Source organism: Carassius auratus, chromosome 4, assembly GCF_003368295.1.
Source record: "Carassius auratus strain Wakin chromosome 4, ASM336829v1, whole genome shotgun sequence".
Taxonomy (NCBI): Eukaryota; Metazoa; Chordata; class Actinopteri; order Cypriniformes; family Cyprinidae; genus Carassius; species Carassius auratus.
The window spans coordinates 17,130,832-17,158,206 of NC_039246.1; the positions used below are offsets into that span (position 1 = coordinate 17,130,832).

General features: G+C 39.2%; 1 protein-coding gene, 1 long non-coding RNA gene and 1 pseudogene across 5 annotated transcripts; 2 read left to right on the forward strand and 1 right to left on the reverse strand.

The window, feature by feature from the left end:
• Positions 1 to 818: 818 nt before the first annotated feature.
• On the forward strand, positions 819 to 7,804 carry LOC113060957 (lymphoid-restricted membrane protein-like). Of its 4 annotated transcripts, none has more exons than XM_026230230.1 (16): positions 819 to 837; positions 1,026 to 1,072; positions 1,213 to 1,295; positions 2,271 to 2,416; positions 2,633 to 2,711; positions 2,792 to 2,849; positions 2,973 to 3,000; positions 3,127 to 3,267; positions 3,455 to 3,589; positions 3,695 to 3,842; positions 3,926 to 3,969; positions 4,322 to 4,390; positions 4,475 to 4,527; positions 4,834 to 4,920; positions 5,083 to 5,202; positions 6,946 to 7,804. In XM_026230230.1, exons 3-16 carry the CDS (start codon positions 1,250 to 1,252, stop codon positions 7,202 to 7,204), a joined length of 1,413 nt encoding a protein of 470 aa, XP_026086015.1. In that variant the 5' UTR covers positions 819 to 837; positions 1,026 to 1,072; positions 1,213 to 1,249; the 3' UTR covers positions 7,205 to 7,804. The 4 variants fall into 4 exon arrangements, with proteins under 4 accessions (XP_026086015.1, XP_026086010.1, XP_026086016.1 ...); XM_026230225.1 differs by lacking the exon at positions 819 to 837 and adding an exon at positions 888 to 910; XM_026230231.1 differs by lacking the exons at positions 819 to 837; positions 5,083 to 5,202 and adding an exon at positions 888 to 910.
• Positions 7,805 to 8,188: 384 nt separating this feature from the next.
• On the reverse strand, positions 8,189 to 11,882 carry LOC113056758 (protein CASC1-like; annotated as a pseudogene).
• An 11,323-nt stretch (positions 11,883 to 23,205) lies between these two features.
• LOC113056395 (uncharacterized) lies at positions 23,206 to 26,153 on the forward strand. Its single transcript, XR_003277691.1, has 3 exons — positions 23,206 to 23,311; positions 24,300 to 24,438; positions 25,807 to 26,153. It is a non-coding gene; the product is annotated as an uncharacterized LOC113056395 (long non-coding RNA).
• The last annotated feature ends 1,222 nt before the right edge of the window (positions 26,154 to 27,375 follow it).

Consider the following 27,375-nt stretch of genomic DNA (forward strand, 5'->3'; position numbering starts at 1 on the left):
AATTTAAATTTAAACAATGATTTTAACATTAAAAGGCACATTTTTAACGTTGATAATAATAATATCTCTTGAACACCAAATCAGCATATTAGAATGGTTTCTGGAGTTTGATGTAACACTGAAGACTGGAATAATGGCTACTGAAAAGTCAGCTTTGCATCAAAGGAATAAATTACATTTTAAAATGTATTCAAAAACTGTGGTAATATTTCACCATATAAATTTTCGCTGTATTTTTGATCAAATTAAATGAAAACTTGTTTTAAAAACATGAAAAATCTTAACCCTTAACTGGTTTCTTAACATGTTTTGCTTTAGTATCCATATTTTGTACCGGGCACAAAAAATGTGATCTGTCTAATTTGGCTAGCTTCTATCAAATGACAGATTGGATCTCAGTCTTTGACGTCAACAGAAAATATTGGAAGCTTTTCATAAGCCTATTTATTTTGCTATCCTAACTTTTCTAAGTGCAACTAACCAATTAATCATGCATTTGTTTCTTCCCTGGTGACTGTGACTCAATCGGAACAGACCTGCAACTGTTTCTGGTGTTATTTGTTGGTTGTTTAATTGTTATTTTCCTTGTGTTTTTTGAACTTAGTGATAAAATATGTTGCTCAGGCTGTGCGTGTGTGGTTTTTCATCAGTATGCTTGGAATAAGTATAGCACTTTTTCACTCCCACTTCAGTGAACTCTGCCAGTACAAGTGCTCTCCCCCTCCAGCCCTCCCCCTCTCTATCTGTTACTCCCTCTCTCTCTTCCTGTCTTCACCATCCCCTCTCTCTCTCCCTCTCTCTTTCTCTGCCCAGCTGTAGAGCACTCACACACATTATGTAAGTATCTAGCACTTCTCTCTCTGTAAAGCAGAGTGTAGCTCTTTATTTCATCTGCCATGTCATGGGACAGGTATGGAAATGCGTGTGATGTTTATTTGCATATTTAGGTAGTTTACACAAATGTATGTGCGTTGCTGTCCAGAGTGTGTCACTGGGTCATAATGCAATATTGTTTTCTCCTATAGAGACTGAGCGAGGGACAGCTTTCTAAAGTCTCTGCAAAATCGGACAAGTGAGTATGTTTCCTCTTTGTGCAACTGATTATTTGGATGTATTTATTACGCAGGGGCGTGCTGCTGGACTGAGTGTTTTAGTGTTCAAATGTGTGTATCTTCAAGAGTTGCTGTACATTATTGTTAATCATTTGTTTAGGAGTCCTTTGTTGCCAGTAGCAGAGGAAGAAGAGGCCATGCCAGAGGCGTCGGAGGCGATATCATCTGGGGTGAACTCACCAGGTAGGAGGAAATACACCGGAGGACGTTACCTGTTGATCTTTTGAAATAGGGATGACAAATGTACTGCTTCTGACGGCTGCAATTGAATACTACTTTGTCGAAATGAAGTTGATTTAATGGAAACACAGAATTTTTACTTTAATTTATGAACAATATTGACAGGAAAGTGAAAACCACAAACTGTTGTTCATTTATTTGTTTTCATTTCTGACTGATTACTTGAATATTTACTTGAAGCAATGAAACAAAAAAATTTTAAGGCTGAATGCCATTGTTCTAATTTAATGTTTATATTCGTATTTTGCTTTTTAAATGAGTCCGCTCATTAGCAGTTTGGCTTTTGCTATGGTTTTGAAATTGTTAATGAGAATTATGAAAGCTCACTGGAACTGCTATTGGTTACTAACATTTTAATATTGTGAGCAACCCTCAGCATTAGCATCTGCAAATATAAATACAAGACAACAACTTAAAAATGTGAAATATTGCTTTGGAATCTTAAATGAAAAATGGAAGGGCTAAAATTACTTAAAATGAAAATATGAATTAAATATAAATATTTAAAAGAAACTTTGAAGAAACACTACCTTCAGTGTGTAATTTGTACATCATTACCAATAGCAGTGCATGAGACTTTAGTCCCAATTTATTCCAACAGAGACTGTTGTTAGCATGCTGCTGCAGATAGCTGTGCATTACCACAAAAGATTTTTAGCACACAAATATTAGTGGAAATCCTTTTTTTTTTATTACACCAAAATATTAGATTTTTTTATTTTTATACAATTTAATAATGCAATTTCTTAGTAGTGAATAAGATAAGTCTACATCAACATTTCTCTCATCTTGTCTGCTTGGCAGCTCACTAGGTTTTGGAGCCGAGTTGCTCTCCAAGTGCCTCTTAATTTATTTTCTTTTTTAGACAAGTCAGACAGCAAACATTTATTCAATTTCATTCTGATTCAAACTCCGCAGCCTCAGCTGACTCATTGAAGGATCCTTCTGAAAAAGCGAAGGACATGACCTTTGACCCTGTTGTCAGTGAGGGTAATCTTCCAACAGTCCCTGCTGCGCAAGGCTCCAAAAAAGACCCTATGACTCTGATGAACAAGCTTAAGAAAGTAAGAGCCACTGTGAACTAAACCAATACAACAAAAGCCAGAAGAATCTGGTCCTACTTGCTTTGCAAAATATTTGTTTAATTACATAAGGTGATTGTGTTCTTATTAAGAAACATTCATAACATGCCATCCGATGCCCATTGTAAACTATTGTAATGTCCTGATGAAGTTTACATAGCTGTGTAGTACATTTAAAAAGAAATGTTCTTCCAACAGGAAATGAGCAGTATGGCAGCCATTGAGGAGCAAAAAGCTCAGGAGGACGGTGAGCCTTCAGTGACCACAGAAAAAGAAGGTAGATAAACAGTCTCTCTCTCAATCTCTTTATCTAGTTCTGCTTGTTTCCTCAATATCAGTCTGCTCTTCCTCCCTCAGGTGGTACATCTGTCATCTCTGAAAATGCCAGCGATTCCACCAAAGATGTCAAGAACAGGTTATAATTCTTTGTGTACTGAATTTATATCCATAAATTTGAATCCGATTCAAGCATGCCTTCACATGACTCACTTGACACATTCATGTACCCATTAATCTGAAATGTGCATTTCATCTGCAGCCTGTCGCCAAGTGACAAAGAGATAGAGGTGAGGTGGTGTTTTTTTTTTTCCTGTATTTAGTCCAATTTTATTAAAGAGTGTAACTATATTTGATAGATTATAATGTGGAGACTGCTGCCTTATTGGACTGTTTACCATGTGCTCTCCTGCCAGGCGGAGTTCCACCGGCTCTCTCTGGGCTTCAAATGTGACATATTCACCCTGGAGAAGAGGCTACGCCTGGAGGAACGTTCGCGGGACCTGGCTGAGGAGAACGTCCGGAAGGAAGTGAACAGTTGTAAAGGTCTGCTGCAGGTCAGTGTCACTTTGTGCACTTTTTGCTGGCATAAAATCCTGTGTATTTTATCAATGCAAGGAAGAAGTGCTTTGTTCAGGACATTGTATTTTTACAGAAAATTCTTACTGAAAATGTCTTCCAAATTTGACCTGAATTCCCATGTTTGAACAGGTAGCTTGAATTTCACACTATTTTGTTATAAAGGCCCTGATTCCACGGTGTGAGGAAGATAACCAGTCCATGGAGATCATCCATCGTCTGCAGAAGAACCTGGAAGTCCTCATTCAATCCATGACCAGAGTATCCAGCCGTTCAGAGATGCTTGGGGCTGTTCATCAGGTTTGTGTGTTTACTCTGGCCCTTCAGAGTGCTGAAATGGCCCTCTAAAGCCATAGTTAACAAAGAGGCCTCCTTGTTTACATCTCAATTTCCTTGCATGTGTAGGAGACCAGAGTGGGTAAAACGGTGGAGGTGATGATTCAGCATGTGGAGAACTTGAGGAGGATGTATACCAAGGAGCACGCAGAGCTGTTAGAGCTCAGAGAGAACCTCACACCAAATGAAAGGTCCTTTGGGTCCCACACTGAGAGGGGTAAGTTGATTATTATAAAAAAAAAATACAAAAATACACATTGTAATGGCAGTAACACCACATGGGTTTTCTTTTGACTGCAGATGATTTCAGAAACAAGAAGCCATCAACTGGAAACATTTTCAAAGTGAGTTATGGCTCAAAACGCACCACTTCAAGATTGTGAATTTAGCTTGTGGTGTTCATTTATTTATTTTTGTATTTTTTATTTTTAAATCAGTAAAAATTTATGGTAGCACTATTTTACAGTCCTGTTCCTCATGTACATACTATGTACTTATTATAGTAATTACAATAACTATGTAATAACTAGGTACTAACCCTGAACCTACCCCTAAACCTAACCCTACCCCATGTAGTTACCTTGTGTTACCAGAACTTTCTTAGATAAATACACCAAGTACAATATAAGTACATGTTAGTACACGTACTGTAAAATAAAGTGCAACCAAATTAATAATGATGTGTTCTCTCCTAAGAACACTAGCCGACGTATCAGTATAGCTACCATTCCCCGCAGCATTGGAGGACAGACCCATTTTGACATGGTGAGGAGTAATTTCTTCTTACAGAGGCGATTTTGGTAGAAAATAAGTGGAACAACTGAATAAACTGTGGTTTCTAATTCACAGCCCAAAGACATGGCAGAAACTGAGGTAGAGAGACTCTCCCGTCGGTCACCATGGTAAGTGTACTGATGCTGTTTTGAGATTGCATGGTCCAAAAACGCACCTGCGGCCTTGCCTGTCAGTATTAGTCCACCAAATTTGGGTTAGTGTGACCCAGTATGTATCAGAACAAGATTTATTCACTTGGCTGACACTTTTATTCAGCCAATGTCAAATAATACACTTATCAGTTGGTTCTCTGGAAATTGAACCCATGACTTTGTGTTTTATTGGAGTCACATTCCAATTGTTTTTATAATACTGTCTGCACGTCTTTGCACTGCGAGAAAGGATGTCATGGTTGTGTGTCGACCGCTTTACAGGAACATGGCAACCAAGAGGCCACCCCTAAAGCGCTTCATTAGCTCTGGTACTTGGGCCGACAATGATGAGCCCACTCTGATGAATAGGTAAGGTCACGCGTGAAGATCTGTTGTGTACCTTTCGTCTTTGGAACCAATTTCATGCCAAACCCATAAAGAGCACATGTGCCATCGGAGCGTCATGTCATGCAGAACCACAATAGAGGCCTTGAGCTTAGATGGGAACACTGAAGTGTGAACTTTACACAGATTTGGAAATGACACAGACTCTCACTCCGAGGAGGAGCGGAAGGCAGAACCAGAGGAAAGAAGGAGTAGCCTAACAGAATTGGGCATCAAAATCACCTCCTTCATAATGCCAACTAAGACGTTAGTGTACCTCCCGCCTCCCATTATTCTCTGCTATAGCATTCAGGCATTATCTACTACAAATCGAGGGCTTTCTGTCAATAACGTCACTGCCTTTTGCTGCTGCAGCAAAGCTATGAAAATCTAACTTTAATGTTCTGTTTGGATATGGACACCCACAAAGTTCATCAGCTTAGCTGCTTTTCTTCAGTGGAAAAATGAAACCAGTGCTGACACACTGTATGTCTTCTGATTCAGTTTGCCGCAAATAAGATAAAGCAGCCCATCTGTGGTTTCAGAGAGAATACAGAGTTCTATTTTTTTATTATCTATTTTTCCCCACATTGGTGGACAGTTTGAGCTTTTGGCAAAATGTACTCTGATCCCACAGTGGTGTGCTATTCTAATGTTCTCTGGGATTTTCTTAAACAGGATAAGTGGTAGACTGATAAATAGAGAGCAGGATGGAGAGAGATACTACTGTTCAAAACTTTGGAGTCAAGTAATTATTATATATAATTAAGGATACATTAAAAACAAAAACAATAGCAAAACATTTGTTACTTCAAATAAATGCTGTTCTTTTGAACTTTTTTTTTTTTTTTAAAGACTTTAAAAAATATATATATATATATTTTGGTGGTGTGTGTGTATATGTAATTTAAAAAAATGAAAGGCAATAAAATGGGCAGAATGGCTTCTTCTGTTAATTGGCCCATCAGTTATTGGCAGACCTCAAAATGGTCATATATTGGCCAACTACTCTGCCTGACCAATATATATCAGTCTATCACAGAACTGTTTGTCTTGAAGCACTGAAACATTCCTGTTTGTCTTACTTTGTCAAACATTGCTTTCAGCAACCGCTGTCATTTTTCACATTCCTCTAAATGTTTTCAAGTCGCCTCAGCCGTCTCATCTATTCAGACTGAGTTTTCTTTTTTAATCATTTGTGCTTTTAATTACATGCTATTTTCCAATGAAAATATGGCCCAGAACATATTCTACACAAGTATGCAAGCGCTTCTGGCTATGCAACTTGATTTTGTTTGTTATTGATTCCAAAGGAATGCATGTTAAATATGTACAATGAAACCACGTTGTTGCGTTTCCTTACTTGAACAGAGTGTTTCTGGGCTAAGCATATATTGATAGTTTTCTGTCATGTGACCGGCTCAAAGAGCTGGAGGGCAAAACATCCATAGAAGTGCAGCACAAGCCTATCGGTTTCACAGCCACAAATAATTAGATCACCTCTCCAAAGAAAACGAAACGAAACAAGGTCTTGGCATTTGCAATCCATTTTAAGCACCCACGGCAATATTTCAATCATTAAACAGTGCAACAAACATTGTAAATACACTTAAAGTGTCTTAATATATTTAAAACCGTAATATTAAAAGATAAAATTCAGTAATCACTATATGAATGATGCAGTTTACATAGGCAAGCCTGCCTGTACAAAATATACAACATCAATAATTTGTTTACTTTCACCTTTTTATCTGCGTTTTACTACTTTACTACTTAAAAATAACTGGCGATCAGTGGAGCAAAGCTTCATTTTGCCCTCCAGGTGAGTCTTCCTAAGAGTGTGACGTCACGTGAAAACAATCAATAGAGGGTTCATCTGCAGCTCATTACAATAACATTAACATTTTACTTGCTCCTTCCCTATTTAGCATAACAGAACACCTTGCTTCCTGCTGCTGAAGGTATGCTTGTACTTCTCTTTTTAAACATTTCTTTCCCTTTCCATCCCAGTCCCAGCCCCAGCCCAACAGATCACGCTCCACCCAGTCTGACTGATGGGAGGCCTGCAGTTTCCAGAGGCACCAGGGGCATTTGGATTTGGCTGGCCTTGCTTGTGGTTCTAGTTGTTCTACTGGCCCTGCTGGCGAGCCTGATGTTACAGCCTGCAGTAGATGCAGCACCTGTGGGCACCGGGGACTCCTGGATGACCATCCAGCAGCTTCTGTGGCCCTATACTGGGCTGAGGCACAACGGCCAGCCCCCTGTGTGACACCAGGGGGTCGGCAAGGCTGCAGTGGCTGGTTCTGACTTTCAGAAAAAACTCTGGCTGCAAGAGCTGTGATGCAACACTACTGCCTGTCCTTCTAAAAGAACACTTTGTGACCATTTCTTACTGAAGGTAAAAAGATGTGCTGAAAACTGTAGACTGCTTGAATGCCGTGTATACAAACCGTCAGGTTGGCGACATATGTAATAAGCACTTTTATGAGTCAGTGCCAGCCAATCACACGGTGGATATTTGGATTGGAGTGGGATGAGCACACTGCAATTGTGTGAATGTCAAACATCATATATTGGTTGCCCGAAAAGGCTGCCGTTTTTAAACATTTTGAAATTGATCAGTGTGTTTTTATGGGCAGTTTGAAAGTGTATTGAGATGAGACCTTTTTAAAAAAATTTTTTTTCTTTTTGTTAACTTATTTGACAGTTTTATGCAGTAGATGTTTTTTATATTATTAATTGTTTCAAACACATGGTTTTTATCCTCATAAAGCTATAGCTTTGGTGTTCATTGTAAGAAGTTCATACACTTTTGTATGTTCCAAAGAGGGGGGAGAGAAACTTTGCACAATAAAAGAAACTGATCCAACTCATCTGACTATTTACTGTGCAAAACAAGCTAAATGGATCACAAAGCTTCAGTCAGTATGCGTGTTTAATACTCATGCTTGGGTGTGTTCTTATTTAGTTGTTTTTGATATTATAATAAAATCTAATTTGTTTTTAAAGTTTTTAGAATTAAATACACTTGCAAGTTTCTGTAATATTCTGGCATGTAGGAACAGTTTCCCCATGAAGAATTTGGTGCACATGCTGTTATTAGTTTCTATCTACTGTGTATATATTTATTGCTTCTCTTATAAATAATTATTCAGAGTATTATTTGGGTCCCACTGCTTATAATAAATTTTACAGGGTGTTATTACATCTCAGATTATCATCAAGATGTAGCAATGACTGTTCAAAACGGGTATCAAATACCGGAGATATTAGTGTGTATGCATGTAGTCTTTCTGGATGCGTATGCTTTCTCCTCTTTTAGGAGTATGTGGACACGTGTTGCACACAGGAGCCTCTTTCCAGTGACTGTGCAGAGATGGTGAGACTGACGGACTCTGGCTTGGCCCTCGGTGCTCATGTCCTGTTTGAGCATGTGCAGAAAGGTGGAGTGGACTCGCTGCCCTTGGCCAGCTCAGGAGAGAAGCTGTTGTCATGCTCCTCCATCTTCAGATGAAGGTTCCTCTGAGCACGCAGCAGGTAAAGAGACCATGTCTCTTCAGCCACAGGCCCGGCCTCCAACTGTTCACAGGCCTACAGACTCAAAAAGATAAAGGTCAAAGGTACTGCTATGTATAGAATAGTTCAGTAGTGCTTCAGTCAGTCTGTGTGTATGACAGACCTGAAGAACAAGATGCTCTTGTCCGCATTGTGTGTTCCAGCGGCTCCATGAAAAAGCCATGGCTGAGGACATTCGAGCCATTTGTTCATACACTGTGTGTTCTATTAATGGGTCCAAGAAGTGGAAAGAACATAAATAAAAAGTTACATCATGGGTTTGTATAGCTGGTCTATTTAAAAAGGAATTAATGAGGAAACTCTACACTTTGAAATAAGGGTCCAAAAGGAAGGTTCACATCAACCTTTTTCCACTATGAAGAACCTTCTGTGTAATAGACTGTTAACGGATCAGTACTTAATGTTAAAAGTTCATGGAACAATTTAATGACAATACAAAAAATGTTTTTGAGTGTAAGGCAATTCAGCCCCTTGGTTATCTTTGGGTTGATGCTGACGTACTTGTCTGAATACTCGTTCACAAATATATTGATTCCAGTTCTCTGCATGGCCTTCCGCAGATCTGAGGGACTCATCCACTTCCCATACTTCCCACATGTATGGAAAACAGCCTGGCCTTGAATTGGTGGTTATTTAGAAATATTTAAAAAAAAATGCAGTTCAAGCATGCAATAATTTGAGTGCATCTAGTCAGTGATATATTCACTTTTTTGTCACACTTTATTTTTAAGGTCCAATTCTCGCTATTAACAACCCATTAACTGAGACTTTGCCTCAAACTCCTAATTTGTTGCTTATTAATAGTAAGGTAGTTGTTAATTTTAGGTATTAGTTATTGGTTGCAGAATATGCTTGTATGTTTTAAAAGTAATAATAAACTGTTAATATGTTAATAATGGGCATTCTAATAAGCAACTAGTTAATTGTAAGAATTATCATCAAGAAATGTATTAAATTTGTAACTTGCATATCCTTAAAAAATTGTGAATACATGTATAAAATATGAAACCAACATGACTACAGAAAAGTTCTACATTTCTATGTTTTAAAGTAGATATTTAAACGATTTTTCAGATGTGTGTTTTTGGACAGGGCCTCTCTTGCCTTGACAGTGATGCTGACTTCAATAAGAGCTCCAGTGATTGTGAACAAAGCTGAGTCTTGGCCCAGAGGCCTCAGCTCCCATGACTGAAAAGGCATGTTAGAGTATGACTCCTGCAGTAATGTGAAGGCATAGAATGCATTCATCTTAAAGGAGATTTAATACATATTTATTAAACCTGTCATTATGTCCTGACAGTAGAATATGAGACAGATAATCTGTGAAAAAAATCAAGCTCCTCTGGCTCCTCCCAGTGGTCCTATTGCCATTTGCAGAAAGCCATCCGCTCCCGGTAAAAAACAACCAAACAGAGCTGCAGTCCGTAACTTTGTTTGTGTTAAAAATGTAGAAAAATGAACATAATAAGCGAGTACAACATACTCCATTTTCCAAACCGTGTTTTTAGCTTGTCCTGAATCACTAGGGTGCACCTATAATAAGTGTTTATATTCGGACTATTTTAGATTGCTTCGGGGTACTGCGGCGGAGTAACCCAGTACCTTTGTGATTCTTCATGGACATAAACAGAGAGAAGTAGCTCCGGCTACAATGTTCTTCCGCAAGACGCGAGCAGTTCTGTTTATTAACCGCTAGAGCGTCAAAAGTTCCCTACTGCAGCTTTAACAGGGAGGGTTTAAAGCAAATGCTGTATATACAATACACAATCTGATGCTACATGTGTGTTGTGAATTGTACACTGATAAGATCCCAACGTGCCACGTGGATCCTCCAGAAACAATATTGAGTCAGGCAGATCTACAGTGACCCCTACAGACAATGAGGCAACAGTGCTACTGTGTTCATCCAGCCTCACTGATGCAGAGCTCTGAGCTCGAGACTGCTGGGTGGTATAGGGGAAGACCTGGAGACCGGTTTCTAACAGCTATGATGAGGGGCAATAGTAAATGACAATTAATGGATATTATTCCCTTTGATCTCTTGCAGACCGTCCTAGATTACATTCAAAGATGTACCTCTCTCATTTCCCAGCCCTTCACTACGTGAGCTTCATAGGAAGATCTCTTGCCTTCAAAAGCTCCTCAGTGGCCTGGTTAGGTTTGCAGTGGATAAGACTCTGTAGACACAGGAGTGTTTCTCGATACTGCTGAGCAACACTGGGGTCAGGAACCTTGCTCAAGAGAAAGTGCAGTTTGTTTCTCAACTGTCCCAAGAGAAAGGTCCATTCACACCAAGAACGAGAACTATATTAGCATCTCTGTCATCAATAACTAACTTGAATAAACTATTAAAACAGCAGATCCATAGTATTGGTCTCACCTGAAGACCCAGAGCACAGTTCTCCAAGACCTGATGGATTTGGGATTCTGAGCCTTCTCTCCACAAACTGATGAAGGAGTTGATTTCTGGCTGCACTGATGGATCTGGGCTGCCGTCGCAACGCACGACCAGAGACCAAATCAGCACTTAACATACCTGTAGCCCCAGTATCAGCCTGAGGCATCTGAATAGGGTTTCATGAGTCTTATACCTTAGCTTTGTCCTTGCATTCAGATTCCCACGCAGTGACTGCAGAGCCATTCTCACCTAGAATGTGCCGCAGTTCATTCAGCTCATCCTCTCTGCGCTCTCTGTCCTGTGGATTTTGACAGGTGTCAATCAATCATCACATTTAAACTTGTCACAAGCAATCCATCAGTACAGACAGCTGCATATGACACTAAATCTTGCAGGGAAATGTCTGCAACACAACTATGAATGTTCAAATAAAAGACCTTAAACTCGAGTTGCTCTTGTTTCTCTTGTTCTATTCGCTCCCTCTCCAGCCGTTAATTCTCCTCACGCTCAGCGATGACACAAGCTTCTTCTACAGGACAGAAACACAGTATACAGATTTATTTTCGATTAAAAACGGATTTAATTGAATAAATATTACAGATGTACCTTCCTCTCTCCGTCTTTGTTCATCTGCCTCTCTTTGCAGTCTCTCCCTCTCAGCCTTGCTGATGTTTCCTCCTTTGTTTTTTGCAGACTGGATTCAAAATGCTTATTATTTATAGTGTGAAATCTGAGGAGATTATTTTTCTTTCAATTATAATTTTTTTTTTTAATTTTGATTAAAAGTTTGAAGGTGTTCTATACATTTTCTACAAAGTGTGTGTGTGTGTGTGTTTGTGTGTGTGCTCTTGTTTTTGTGACATATCAGGACACAGCTCTGTATAATGACATGGGCATGACACAGAGGGTGATTTATGAGGACATTAGGGTTAATGTCCTCATAAATCACCCTCTGTGTCTGTGTATGTCCCATTTTTCAAAACTCATACAGAATGAGTTTTTTTTTTTTTTCTGAGAAAGTATAAATGCACAAAGTTTCCTGTGAGAGTTAGGTGTAGGGTTGGTGAAGGGCCATAGAATATACAGTTTGTACAGTATAAAAACCATTACGCCTAATATGGGATATCCCCACTTTTCACAAAAACAAATGTGTGTGTGTATATATTTATATATGTATATATGCAGGTTTGTTCGTACTATTACTAATATTTTTCTTTAAACCATTGTTAAAATTTGGCTCACACAGTATTTATGAGCTCCCAGGCAGCAGGCGCGCGTCCTCCTGTCACTATGGCGATGACGCACGCGAGATGGAAAACAATCACTCAGCTCTAAGCGGAGCACGGTTATCAGGAGGACATGTCCCCAGAAGAAAATGTGGTGAAGAAATGCCAAACAAACAATAAAAGTGTACTCATCTGCTTGATACAATAGTCCAGAGAAGTGTTGTTGATTTTCTAAGAAATAAACTTGCATAAAAGGTTCAATACTGCCATCTCCTGGTAACGCTTTGACGGTTGCAGCAATATTGTCTTTTTACACAAGATGGCGCGAAGTCGTCTTCGTTTTTTCAGCACGCAGTGTGTTTTCATCATCTTCACCACATTGCAATTCACGTTAAACTGTTTGGGTTTATGATTAAGTAAACTAAAAATAATGTATTCCGAGGTGAGTCAGTTAACAGTTAGCCTCATTCCAACTGCCAATAGTAAACCGGAATCATTTTGAAATGCGTTATATACTACTGTAGTATTAAAATTTAGCTACTTTAAAACTATTTCTGTTTCTCATACTGTCTCATCACACTAGACATTTATAACTGGTTATGGTAAGGTTATTTTCAAAAAGCATGACACGTTCTAGTCATAATGAGGTTTTCAGAGTTATAAGAGTGTCTATTTGTCAACATAATATTGAACTGAATCCTCTTTTTTTTTCAGGGACAGCTCGAGGTGATCTGTTCTGCAAAACTGCACCAGTTTCCCTAAATTGACGCTTATCATTCCAGCCACTACCCCATTGCAAAGTGAGTAAACCTTTGAGGGGTGATGTTATAAGTGTGATAAATTAATTATCCTAAAATAATCTGCTGATCAAAGGTAATTTGCACTTCACATGTGTGGGACAGTCCTCGCTCGTCTTGAGGAAGGCTGGCAGAAGCCACACATCCAGCCTTTTGGGAACCTGTCCACACACCCAGGCTGTTCTTCCCCACATCGCGCTGCACAGGTCTGTCCTCGCCATCTGGAGTTTCATCTGTGTGCTTTTACACACCACATGTCTATCCAGACACTGAAACAGGAGCGTGACATTGTCATGACAAACGCAGCCACGTGTTACATAGACAGACAATAACATCATTACATTTGTTTGGATCATTGATATTGTTTTGTAAATATGATGTTGTCATATCTCTCTATCCAGCTATCTATCGTCTGTCTGTCAGTGTATTTAAGACTTTATAATAATATTCAGTTGTCTAATAGGTTTGAGCAAATTAACTACCTAACATAATTTTTTGCTCTGTAGTATGCTCTACACTACGCAGCGGAAACAGCTCTTGTCTACAGACTGTCAAAGGAGCTTGCAGCTTATTCAGGTGCAGAACAGTTGTCACATGCTCATTGACACACAGCATGAAGAGTATAAAAGCCCTAAATCAGGTAAGTTACTGGGGTATTTATAAAGCTAATCGAAAAGGTGTTGTCTTGTCAAAATGAGAAAGAAAAAAAAAACTGTTCACCATGTGTTTTGTTCAACTTGGCTTGAGTTGAACAACAGAAAACCAGATATTGCTGGTTTAGGTGTGTGTGAGGCCAGCCCCGACTTTTAGCATGGATAGATGACTTTTTCCTTTCTCATTACTATGGTTGTTTAGGGTTTAGTGCTGACAGCATCTAAACTTCAGTGTTTTACACAGCAGCTGGAGCGATCTGACCTCTCTCCACATCTCTGATATCACATTCAGCATTTGTGTGTGACCTGGTCGGGGGTCATCTGATCATACTCAAAGCCGTTGTTTAGAGTGACAGTGCAGGGCTAATGTGGGATTAATGGTTATCTGGAGAGAGGCAGTGAGCAGATAGGGCCAGACATTTCCCTTCAACTCTTTCATTATGCTCAGTTCGTAATTACACTAAACCTAATTATTGTCCCGAGCTTTTGTGATCTTCAAAGCCAAGATGTGACAAAAAAAGCCGCTTGAGCGCAAGCAATGCAAAGAAAAAAAAAAAAAAACGCTTAATGAACAATAAAATCGACAAAACGCTCCAGAAAAAAATGAGATTGGAGCTGATGTTATAAATCTGTTGACATTTAATTTGCCGGCGAAACGGAAACACGCTTCCCTCTGAAAGACAACATTCGGCACAAACAAATGCGCCGGCTATGAGGAGTGGAGAAGGATGAAAGATGGGTTTACTAACACGTCTCTTCGTCTCTCTTTCATGTTAATTAGAAATCGCTTCCCTTTGTTTCCTTTTGCAGGCACTTATTTATTTTCCTATTCCATCCATTAGAACAAATTTGCAACATGAGACACAAATAATTGGATTTGTCTTCATGGCTGTCGTGGACGGGGGATGTTTTGTTTTTGAGCTTTTTTTCCCCCTATAGTTAAGTTTGCAGATTTGCCTTTGGATAGTTTGTCCTTTTGCAGTCAAGAAGAGCAGATTGCAAGGTTTCTGGTGACCTCTGAGATACCTTACCCTCAGCTTCTATGACATTCTATCCCTCACATTTTTCCTTTCTATCATCTTGGGTTCAAATGAATGGAATTTGATTTATTAACGTTTATGAAAGGAGTCTTTTATTCTCACCAAAGCTGTGTTTGTTTGATCAAAAAACATAATACTGTGAAATATTCCAATTTTGAAACAACTTTATTCCAATTTTCAGTGTCACATGATCCTTCAGAAATCATTCTAATATGCTGATTGGGTGTTTAAGAAACTTTATCATTATCATCAATGATGAAAACCGTTGTGTTAAGCAATATTTGTTCAGTGGTTAAGATTCTTTGATAAATATACAGTTAAAATGAACATTAAATATTATAACATCTAATATTATATATAATATATGTATTATATATGTATATGGTAGCATTTGTATCAATGTATGTATTCCTTTCAGCTATACCAGAATATTGCATTAGATTATTAGATTATACATTATATACTTTATATTCTGCATTTAGAATGAAACCTCAGTTCACATACATTTTTGTGAAAATTGTCATGTTGTTCCAAGCCCCAATCTTCTATGGAACTTAAATGTTTTTTTTTTTTTTAAGCAGAAGGTCACAGATGCTGTTTCCCATACAATAAAGGTTGACACATTATTGACACATAGCACCATAAGTGATCCATACAACATGTGCATTAAGTTCTCTGAAGCCATGCAATTCCTTTATTCATTTTTGCACATTGCACCTGGGATGATCTGCTAAACTTTTCTTTCCCCATGCCAGGGAAAGTAAGAAAGTCATACAGGCATGGCATGACATGTTGGTGATTGTATGATGTAATTTGTGATTGAACCATTCATTTAAGTTTGTTTATGCTTTAGCATCTTGTAGAAAATGTGCATGTATGCTGAAGGGGGAGCAAGAGCACATAGGAATGAGGGAGAGGAGTGCTGGGACTGTGCATTGTGATGATATATGAGAGGGTTTGTTGGAGAGCGTCTCTTAGAGTTTAGAAGCTGCAGGGCTGAAGCTGAGCTCCACTCGCTCACACTTACTTCCTGCTCCGCTGTCCTATGAACACACTTTACACACATTCATCATTATAACATGCCCTACTTACTTTAGACATCATTAATTCATTCATGCCTCTCTTCCAAACACACGCACACACATACACGCATAGGATCCCAGGAAGGAAGAGAAGCACACCTTCTCTTACTTAAATTTTCACAGACAAAGGAGTAATCTGGCATCCTCGAGGAGAGAACGTGAACTAGAATTGGTGTGAACAACCCACTTTTGGACTCAGATCAGGTGTGACTGAGTGACAAAGTGTCGGTGTGCTCACCAGCGCAGGTGATGGAGTCGGCTGCCAGCTCGCTGTGTGAGTGTGAAGCCACTGAAGGCTCTGGAAACGAGTCAAACTCATCAGCATAATAGATCAGATTAAAGCTGCAAACGCTTGACAGCGCCAAGCCAGCGGGCACTCGCCGTCTAAACGTTCCTGTAAATCTCGGCTTAAACAATGTAACATGGAAAGCATCCAGGAACTTGTTTTGTTGTGTTGCTCACTCCTTTCGGGCATCGGACGTCAGAATGTTTGTTGTCTCTATCTGCAGTGGCCTTGAAATCTATTTGGACATTTGAAAAAAATGTACGTCTGTGCATAATATAATAAGATGTAAGGAAGGAAGCTCAAACACAGTTCCTGAGGTTTTAAATTATATAAAAAATAGATATAATGTTCTTGTATCTGGTTGTCAAACGTTAGTGGAATGTTCATAGCATTTCTGTAAAAAATGGTCAATTGTGAGTTTGAAATAAGAAATCAAGTCACATCGTAAGATATAAAGTGGAATTACAGCATTTAGATCAATTTTAAGAAAAATACAATTGTAAGATATAAAGTCTCCTTTGGAGATATAGTCACAGGTATGATAAATAAAAAGAAATGTAATTGTAAGATAGGCTATCAAGTCAAAAACTGGAAGATAAAATGTAATGTCACATTAGAAAAATATTTTTTCAAGTTGTTTCAGAGAAAAAATGTAGCATCCATTGGCAGATTGCTGATCCCTCTTGGTTTGATATTTCATTCAATGACATTCAGACATTCATGTTTTTTTTTTTGTTTGTTTGTTTTTTTACAATGTCAAAATACTTCCAGGAGTCTCTGTAATACAGATATTGTCCTTGTCTCTAGAATAACTGTAATTTAATAATAATAACTGCATTTCTCTGTAAAGGTGCAGCAGCGATAGGCCCAGACTTGTTGCCCCTTTGTTCTCATCCTGTCCAGTCGATGACCTCTGTTCTACTTTATAGAGTTTAGATAAATCTGAAATGGATCCTTCATTGGCTGTGCTCCGAAACTTTGGTCTCTGTTGGGTGGGGGTCTGGATCTTTGTGCCCTCACTGAGGCCAGGCTAGTTCGGCTTCATCTCTCTCAGTGCTACAGCTGTCTGCTAACTGACCTGGTATCCTGCCCAAACAACCTCTTTTTCTCTACTGTGCCCCACACACAGAGTCAAATTCATATCCCTTTCTCAAGCTCTCTTTTTCAGTAAGCAGTGGTGTGTTTTTGCCAGGAAATATACTGTATATTTACATTCATGCCATGTAATATTTAGATTTATTTCATTTATTTCAGCTGTATTTCAATTAGCACAATTAAAACATTTTTAAACAGTAGTTTTAGTTAAAAATAGCAGCACTGATAAGAACAATCAGTCTAGTAACTACACAGGTTTAAATCATAGCTGCTTGTTTCACTAAAATGAGCTGCTCATAAGAGCACAGGCATGTTCATCCACAGGCATGCTCAAGAGCAATTAATGAAACCAATGCTATTTGTTTCCAGCATTTCTTTTGAAAGGTTCTTGGTTCTTGATCCCCAACCCTTTTGACTGATTGAAGATGTGCTTGGTGAAATTGGCTTGACTCCGCTGAACCTTAAAAAATCATTTTTCTCGCTTTCTCACTCTCTCTTCATTTACCCCACAGCAACTAATGTAGCACACAGTCAATCTAATCCTTAATATCCCCCCTCATTTCCCTTAAAGACACATTTTCAGCCCACTTTCTTCCTTCACTGACCCTCCAGTTCCCTAAGAGCATGTGCTACTGTGTCTTACCCACTGGTGCTGTGCCTGAGGACAGCCATCATCACTTTAACCCCTCGTTCCATGCCCGGGGGGCAGATCAGACAGTTTCTGTGGCCTCTCACCTCACTAGCTCCAGCCCTGTGGTGAACAGCAATCAGCCAGCATTGCCAGCAAGTCTTGATTTGGAGCGCCTTAAGAGAATGTTTTAATTGTCACTTCTCATTTAGTGGGAGAGTGACATCTCTGAGCGGACAGGCGGGAAAAAGGCGGGCCGCAGTAATCAGAGGCGATGAAGATGGCTTACACGCTGTAGTAATCGCACACACTTACGCTCATACGTGCATCTACACACAGAGTAGTTCCTGCTTTTGGCTCCAAGCACCGGGAGGTTCTCCGCTCTGCTAGGCCATGATCTGATTTGACAAGCGCGCTGCTGTCATCTCAAGTTTGTCCGATTTGAAATTCTAATTAATGAACTTGCTGCCACTTTTGTGTTTTTTTTTCTTTTGCATTTACCCCCCCCCCCAACCTCTTAATTTGCCCAAGTTGCTGTTTATTTCCTTTGCAGGATTCGTCTTCTATTTGTCTTTTTCTCATCCTTCTAGGTCTCCTTTGTTCTCTCGACTAATTGACTCTTGAGCCCCAGCGTGTTTTAGCATGTGACCATTCCCGCCACAACGCTGATGTTATCAGGAACAGCAGAAGGAGGGTCACGCTCTTGTAATTAAACCTTGCATAAGCCAAAGCGAAATGACTTGAGATCGCTCAAGTTGATGGCTTCGAGAAGAGTGAGTCATTACTGAAGATTTGATCATTTAATAATAGTTCCCTCACTTCCTCAAGACTTTGTGCCCTCTTTTTATTTATTCGGCAGTGCAAGAGCCTGTGAATGTCCATGTATTGATTGTGCGATCAGATGATGGTCTGGACATTTACCCACCCTTATGTTGTTCCTAATCCAGATGAGCTTCTTTATTCAGTGGAAAACAAAGAATCTTCAGACAATTTTCCAGGCCCCCCCCCAAAAAAGACACAAAACATCATAAAAGTATCCTTAAGTATTTTTAATGGAATTAAATTGGAGGTGCTAAGCTTAAACTAAAACAGACCATATTGCTCTTTGATGTTGCAAACTTGCATTTATTATCATATTATTTGAATTTAACGTAATCATAAACACACTTTTATGCACAGTTTTACCATTTTATTCTTCTATTTACCTACTGAATAGTAGCTAATGAATCAAAAGTTTTGCGCACTTATAGGAAACAGGTTGCTTCCATGTTTGAAAAATATGGTGGAATTTTCCAAGACTCCTGACGATATAGCTATGTGTGAGAAACAAACTGAAATTTGATGTATCAGATAATCTTGACTTCCAGTGAGCTGTTAACTCAAGAACCACTGTGACTGGATCATACAGTCAGTGAGTTGAACTCACATTGAGTCATTCCGTTCCATTTGTGAACCCAATCATTCTGTTTTATTATATACTGACTCAAAAGAATGATTTATTGACTCGTCTGGTTTTCAACTTAAACTCATTGACTTTTAAGCTTCACAGACATGTTCACTATGTGAACGTTTTTGAGTTCCACAGAAAAATAACGGGTTTTGAAATCTAATGAAGGTGAATAAATAGTGACAGATTTCTATTTTTATTTTGAGCAGCTCCTTTAAACCAGTCACTTTAGGGGATATGTTTCTGTCAAAACCAGCAGGTGGCGGTAGTACTCTTACTGGTGCTCTTCAGGTCACTTGTGCTCCATCTGTCTCAGCACGCCTCATTCTTCATATTTCCATCTCTGAGCTTTTTGGGTCTCTGCCAGTCAGAGTGAAAATGGATGTAGAACTAATCTATTTCCACGGACATCTTAATCCCCTAATACAGTGATGGAATCATTAAATCGCAAATCATCATCATCTCCTGCCTCTCCCCTCCACTGTTGCGTTAAATGTTTGAATAACAGGGTTTGATGAAGAGCGGCTTTGGGCCCTTGACGCGTTTTTGTGCCACGTTGTTGTGACATTAGATCTGTGCTTATCCGCTCTTCTCCCATATTATCTGCCTTTGCTGAAGTTTTAGCCTATTTTTTCACACTCAAAGGCTTACCACGGCCTTGCGGTAATGTAGGAAAAGAATCACGCCTTACTCATTTTCTATAAACTCTTGTCAGGGACAGCAACTTAACTTCTTCTTTCACATTTAAGGATTATTTTCCCACCCTTTTCACTATTTTCCTCCATCCATACACAAAATTACCTTGAATGTTTTTTGGATTGCAGATCAGAAATTGGTCTGAAAAGCATCCGTCAGTGCTGCTTGGCTACTTGGAAGTGTTTACAAACATAAAAATTCACCATCGCAACTTGTTCCTTGGGTTTTCTAAACCACTCAAGCCACCCACTGGTACCATAATTACATTTACGTCATTACAAAAGGCTTTTCTCTTAAACGTACTACAGTATATAGAGATTTTCCTATTCCTTTCTGATGCATTTTTGCAGCTGGAAAGTAGTGTCTTGAAATGGTAGGGCTCCTTATGGGGTGTAGAGACCTCAGTCAGTGACCCGCATGACATTTTAATATCAGGCCCCATTTCTCGATTGCTAACAGATGACTTGGTTTCAGCTCTGCATCCCTGGCCCTTCTTGAGAGTCAAGCAGTTTCACCGTCTTCCCAATCACCTCCATCAACAGGGGAGCTTGTCTGAGCATGGGGGGCCTGATACGGTTCAGGAGCAGAGGAGAGAAAGGGGTGCCTCTGCTGGGATCTGGCTGAACGAATGAAAGAGGAGTCTCACTGGTGAGTAAGCCTCTTCAGGGCTTTGGCGCGGCCACTTTTGCTGCAGGTGGGTGTGTAAGCGGCCGACGTGTGTGTCGGTCTCTCTCTTTTTGCGTGACTCAGATTGGCCATCTCTGTGCCAGCTCAACCATCCAGCAAACATCGCTATGTCAGTCAAGGAGCCATGGGGCATTTTAACCAGCGGGCATTATTGCGTGCCAGGACATGCCAGCACAGAAGCAAGATCCCATTTTCTGTGATGAAGAGTTAATAACCATACTGCTCACTAGCGCTAATTGCTAAAGCTAAGCACTAGAGCTGCACTGACACAACATTCACACTCTAAAATTAGATTTGAAAGAGTTTGGCTGCAGTTGAACAAATGTACATTGTCTGTTGTGGTGAACCATTCAGACATATTTGTTTTTGGAGGGAAATCAGAGTATAAGAAGGTCAGTTTTACATTATGGCAATTTATTGCCTAGCCAGTCAGAGAGAGTGCAGTCAGTAATTTCTCTCTAGATTTTCAGTGCCGTTCATCTGATAACAATTTGATTTACAGCTACCAGGGTTTAGAGTTAATGCTTGCAAAGTTCATAAAAATGGGTTTGGTGAATAATTAAATGTATGAACTGGGACATCTGACCATTTAATGACATTGCTTTCTAAATACATGGACAATAATATGGAGTTGTTCCCTCCTTTGCATTTACAACAGCTTTCATTCTTCTGGGAAGGTTTTCGATACGATTTTCCATAAGAGTGTTTCAGTGGGAATTTTGCAGCATTTGTGAGGTCCAATTGAAGTTGGACGAGAAGGTCTGGTTTGCAATCTCCATTCTAGTACATCCCAAATGTCGTCAATGGAGTTGAGGTCAGGGTTCTTCCATACTAAACTCATCCAACCATGTCTTCATGGACCATAGTGGACAGTCATGCTAGAATAGAAAATCCTATGAAGCTCCCATTATATTCAGGTGCATCTCAATAAATTAGAATATTGTGGAAAAGTTCATTTATTTCAGTAAATCAACTCAAATAGTGGAACTCGTATATTACATAAATTCAATGCACAAAGACTAAAGTAGTTTAAGTCTTTTGGTTCTTTTAATTGTGATGATTTTGTCTCACATTTAACAAAAACCCACAAATTCACGATCACAACAAATTAAAATAAGGTGACATGCCAATCAGCTAATCAACTCAAAACACATGCAAAGGTTTCCTGAGCATTCAAAATGGTCTCTCAGTTTGGTTCACTATGCTACAAAATCATGGGGAAGACTGCTGATCTGAAGACAATCATTGACACCCTTCACAAGGAGGGTAAGCCACAAACATTATTGCCAAAGAAGCTGGCTGTTCACAGAGTGCTGTATCCAAGCGTGTTAGCAGAAAGTTGAGTGGAAGGAAAGGGTCTGGAATAAAAAGATGCACATCCAACCGAGAGAACCGCAGTCGTATGAGGACTGTCAAGCAAAATCGATTCAAGAATTTAAGTGAACTTCACAAGGAATGGACCGAAGCTGGGGTCAAGGCATCAAGAGCCACCACACACAGACGTGTCAAGGAATTTGCTGAACCACAGACAACATCAGAGGCGTCTTACCTGGGCTAAGGAGAAGAACTGGACTAATCCCCAGCGGTCCAAAGTCTTCTTTTCAAATGAGAGCAAGTTTTGTATTTAATTTGGAAACCAAGGTCCTAGAGTCTGAAGGAAGGGTGGAGAAGCTCATAGCCCAAGCTGCTTGAAGTCCAGTGTTAAGTTTCCACAGTCTGGGATGATTTGGGGTGCAATGTCATCTGCTGGTTTTTTGAAAACCAAAGTCACTGCACCCATTTACCAAGAAATTTTGGAGCACTTCATGCTTCCTTTTGCTGATTTTATTTTCCAGCAGGATTTTGCACCTGCCTACACTGCCAAAAGCACCAAAAGTTGGTTAAATGACCATGGTGGTGGTTTGCTTGACCGGCCAGCAAACTCTCCAGACCTGAACCCCATAGAGAATCTATGGGGTTTTGTCAAGAGGAAAATGAGAAACAAGAGACCAAAAAATGCAGATGAGCTGAAGGCCACTGTCAAAGAAACCTGGGCTTCCATACCACCTCAGCAGTGCCACAAACTGATCACCTCCATGCCATGTCGAACTGAGGCAGTAGTTAAAGCAAAAGGAGCCCCTACCAAGTATTGAGTACATGTACAGTAAATGAACATACTTTCCAGAAGGCCAACAATTCACTAAAAATATTTTTTCATTGGTCTTATGAAGTATTCTAATTTGTTGAGATAATTTGTTGGTGGATTTTTGTTAAATGTGAGCCAATATCATCACAATTAAAAGAACCAAAGACTTAAATTACTTCAGTCTGTGTCCAATGAATTTATTTAATACACAAGTTTCACAACTTGAGTTAAATTACTGAAATAAATGAACTTTTCTCTACATTCTAATTCACTGAGATGCACCTGTAGTTTTTGTGCTGATATAAATGACCTTAGATATTTGGAAATCTTCAGCTATGGAATCAGCAGAGCATTGGTGACTTTAATCCACCATGTGCTCAGCACTCTGAGCCCACTCTGTGAATATACATGGCCTTCCATTTCTTTGCAGAGTTGCTGCTATTCTATATACAATGTTAATTGTCTTTTTTTCTCTCTCTCTGTCCATTGGTTTTGTTCCACAGGCCCAGAATTATGGGGGGAAGAAATCCCAAAGCTGTCTCACTCTCAGCAGAGAATGTGATTTGATCAAGTCCACGGTTTCAAGTCTACCATAAATCAGACAGAAAAATAGAAAGAGAGACTGAAAAAAGTGACAGAGGTATGTATTTCCCAGCTGAAAAGACCACCAGCATATGCTGTGTTTTGGATGCTTGTTTTTCCTCCAGGCTTTTTGACTAGCTTAACCAACAATACTTTCCTGCTCAACCAACTTCACCAGTTACTTTTAAAGGGATAATTCATCCAAACTTACAATTCTGTCGTCATTTACAAGTTTTTATGTTGCTTGAAACTAACTGACTTTTTTATTCATCCATTGAACGCAAGATACATTTTTTGTTCACTTTTATTGCATTGTTTTTCCCCCATACAAAAGCAAATGGTGACATTTTCAGAACAGAATATGTCCTGTGTTAACAACTGTCCTGTGTTAACAACTGTTGGTGTCACGTGTCTTTCTGCCACTTGCCATATGCGTGTTTAATGAACGCAAAAGTAAAACAGGTTAAAAAAAACAAAAACTAAAAAACTTAGTTTGTCAAGAAAATTCAGTTCTTGATTTCTTTATGGTGCATTGTTGTCTATGAAGGTTAGAGAGGTAGAAGCATAGATAGAGGTCTGAGATTGGAGTCCCCTGTGATGTGCATGTGTGTGTGTGTGAGGTCTCTCATCCCCTCCATCAATTTTGCACAATGCCCCGAGGCAGCCATGGGACTTTGTGTTGCCTTGCTCCTCCTCTCCCTCCATCCTACCTCTTTTCTTCTCCCCTCTTCAATTTTCTCATCCACCACTCATCCTCCCTCTTGCTTTCCATATTCAAGACTTCATCTTAAACTTTTTTAACCCACAATCCTTGTAGAGGAAAATGAATCCTTTCCTTCATAGGTTGAATTGAATATTACCTACTGTATATTTTAATTCCACAATATTTTGATCTGAAGTTTTTCAGTCAGACAGCAGTTTCTAAAGAATCAGTATATGTGACTCTAATATATAGCGTATGTTTCCGTAATTGGCATTTCTCTAAAATGAATGAGACAAAAAAGCACTTAATTGCTTGAAGAATGACCTGTGTAACCCTGTTTCAGAAATCCAAGACTCACGCAGCCTGGGATTCTGGGTCCTATTCATCTGGGAAAGAAGAGAGTTGTGAAGCTGTCAAGCACATAGACAGTGAACACAGAGTGGAACAGGTCAAGGCCACAGCTAGGACAGAGGGAGAAAGAGGTGTTTTTTCACTTCAATCACCAGACCCTCTCTGCATGATGCTTCTAGTGTTGCTTCCTACCTAGATGTGCCATTTTTGTGAAATCCAGCGTGGACTCACTCAAGAGTGTCAAGGGGGTTTCTTTTTGTGACTTTTGAGGCTCTTCCTTTTGTAGATTTACATTTTTCATCTTTGAACATCTTGTGTTGTCAGTCCTCTTTTATTGTTCTCAGTGGCATATCGCAAATCTGTTGTCCTTCCCCCACCGTCCTTGAACCAGGCCCCCGCCTCCACTAGCAGTGATGTCATATATTAGGTTTTATTGATAAAAACAACAACAACAATAATAAAATCTTCATTTCATTGGATGTGAATCTTCATTCATATTCAATGAAAACATTGGTAAAAACAAAAAATATATTTGTAATCTCGGCTAAATATTGTCCTATTGTCCTGACAAACTATACATAAATGGAAAGCTTATTTATTCAGCTTTCAGATATTATATAAATCTCAATTTTGAAAAATGTACCCTAATGGTTTTGTGGTCCAGGGTCTCTCTCACACACACACACACACATTATATATATATGCATGCTACATATTACATATTACAATATTATTCAAAAATGTGGTGTCAGTAAGATTTATAAATGTTGGTAAAAGTGATTCCACAGCAAAAAAATGTAGTATGCGGCATTACACAACTAAAGTGAAGTGCTTAGTGCAGCGTTTGAGAAAAGGCCTTATGTTCAATCCACTGTACGCGCTAATCAACCACCAACATCTGCATGTGATCCACTGCTTCATATATTGTGAACCCATGCAAATACATTTATGCCGCATTTGTGCATCTGTGTAAACATGATATATTTACACTGATGTGACTTCTGTGCAGTATAAAAACCGCTCTAGACATATTGAACCATAATACATGGCTCACAATGGTTTTACTCTTTCCCAACTTTAATTTTTCTATTTCTCCATATCATATGTGTTCTCACTCTGGATTGGCAGAGTGTTAATCCGAGGGTCTGGATCTGCTGCTCTAATCCCTGATGGAGTATCAGAGGGAGTCTCTCTTTAAGCTCGTGAGAGGCGTCTGTGTGTTTGTGAGTGGGTGGATAGGTTTAAAAACCCTCCCTAGGGTTTTCTGATGTTTAAATTAAGACTGCATACCTACCTTCCATGTCTCTAAAACAACAGCCTGTCATCGCGGTTGGATTTATGAAATGCAGGATCAAATGAAAGAGCTGGGGAAACGAAGAAAGAGAAAAGGAGCTGTAGAAGGACATAAACAAGCCATTGTGTGTCTGCATTTTGACCTATAGCTGCTGGGTTAACGGTTTCTCTCTTTCTTTCTCTTCATCCCCTTTCCCTGTGTTAAGTTTGATTAGGTGACCACAGTTACATATTCCCCATTGGAGACGAAAAAGGACAGCCATTTCCTGTGAAAATAGAATGGGATACAAAGAGCTCTTTCAGGGCCTGGGCGGCCCGCTGCAAAAGCTCTTCCATGCCCCCAACACCAGCCTGCCTGACTCACAGAGACCCAGCCAGAGACTGACACAGGCCCCAGCCCCAGCCCAAACACACAACATTTCCACATCCTCCCAGCTTCTTACACTCACTGACACCAACTATTAATTCACTGAAGTAAAAAGAAGCTATTGCTTATTCAGAACAGATGAGTAGCAAAGCTACTGAGTTTACATGACGTATAATATGAAACACACTCGATTAAGTTTTGGCATGTAATTCATCCCATACTGTTTGTATATTCCATGTGCTACTGATGTGAATGATACATCAGAAATGGTGTAGTTTATATATATATATATATATATATATATATATATATATATATATATATATATATTTTTTTTTTTTTTTTTAAAGGGGTCATATGATGTTGCTAAAAAGAACACTATTTTGTGTATTTGGTGTAATGAAATGTGGTTTAAGGTTCAAAAAACATTATTTTCCACATAATGTACATTATTGTCTCTCCTCTATGCCCTGGCTTTCTGAAACATGTTGTTTTTTGACAAAGTTCATCAGTCTGAAAAGCGATGTGTGCTCTGATTTGAGAGCCAGCTATCCAGTGCGTTGTTATTGGTTGAATGCCTCAAATGTGTGACAGAAATGTTATGCCCCTTAATATAAATAATTATGGATTATAATGAGTTCTACTGTTTTTTTACGAGTTGCGTTGCATCGTGCCACTAATACATAAACCATGTCTGTATTTGTGATTGTAGAAATGACAAACAACAAGCACTACTCTAAACCAGCGGTTATAAACTGCTTAAAACATGCATTTGAATCATCAATGGCAAATCCTTTACATATGTAAACTTACTTACAGACTGTGAGTCAAAACAGTCGGCATTGTAGTCTAATATACTCTCCCAGGTTCAGGAAACAGTCCTCCATAAAATGGGTTGCACACATCTGAATATTTGGGTTGAACTGTTTTGGAACAGTGTTGTAAATACAACTTAATCACTAATTTCTACTTGTGTCCTCTTTTGGAAGGCCAAAGAAAGTATTTACGCTTTCACAATGAAACACAGTGTCTGTCTCCACAACATGGCAGCAGCAACAATACTACAGCGAGAATCAAAGTTACGTCTTTTATCTTTGTATGAACATTTAGGAGGCGTTATGCAAATCTTCCCACACAGTGACATAGACATGTGGTGGGGGCGTGTTAGAACGAGCCATTTTAGGAGGGTGTGGTTGACTCTTAACTTTTATAAAGAATATCTCTTTGGGTTTGAGACTTTAATCTTTGCAACATCAGGGATCTTATCTAGTCATGAAAAGCTTGCAACACTCCAAAGAGAAAGGGAAACATGAAATCGGATAATATGACCCCTTTAAATCAAATGTTTTTGTCTAGCAGACAAAACCCAAAACCAAATCTAGTGATCAGAATAGAATTATGTAACCAG

What these genes read in the sequence shown, in the direction of transcription:
- LOC113060957 (XM_026230225.1), top strand. An exon ending in AGTGACCACAGAAAAAGAAG is followed by an intron (nt 2,712 to 2,791) that starts GTAGATAAACAG and finishes TTCCTCCCTCAG; the next exon opens with GTGGTACATCTGTCATCTCT. An exon ending in GTTGTAAAGGTCTGCTGCAG is followed by an intron (nt 3,268 to 3,454) that starts GTCAGTGTCACT and finishes TTTGTTATAAAG; the next exon opens with GCCCTGATTCCACGGTGTGA.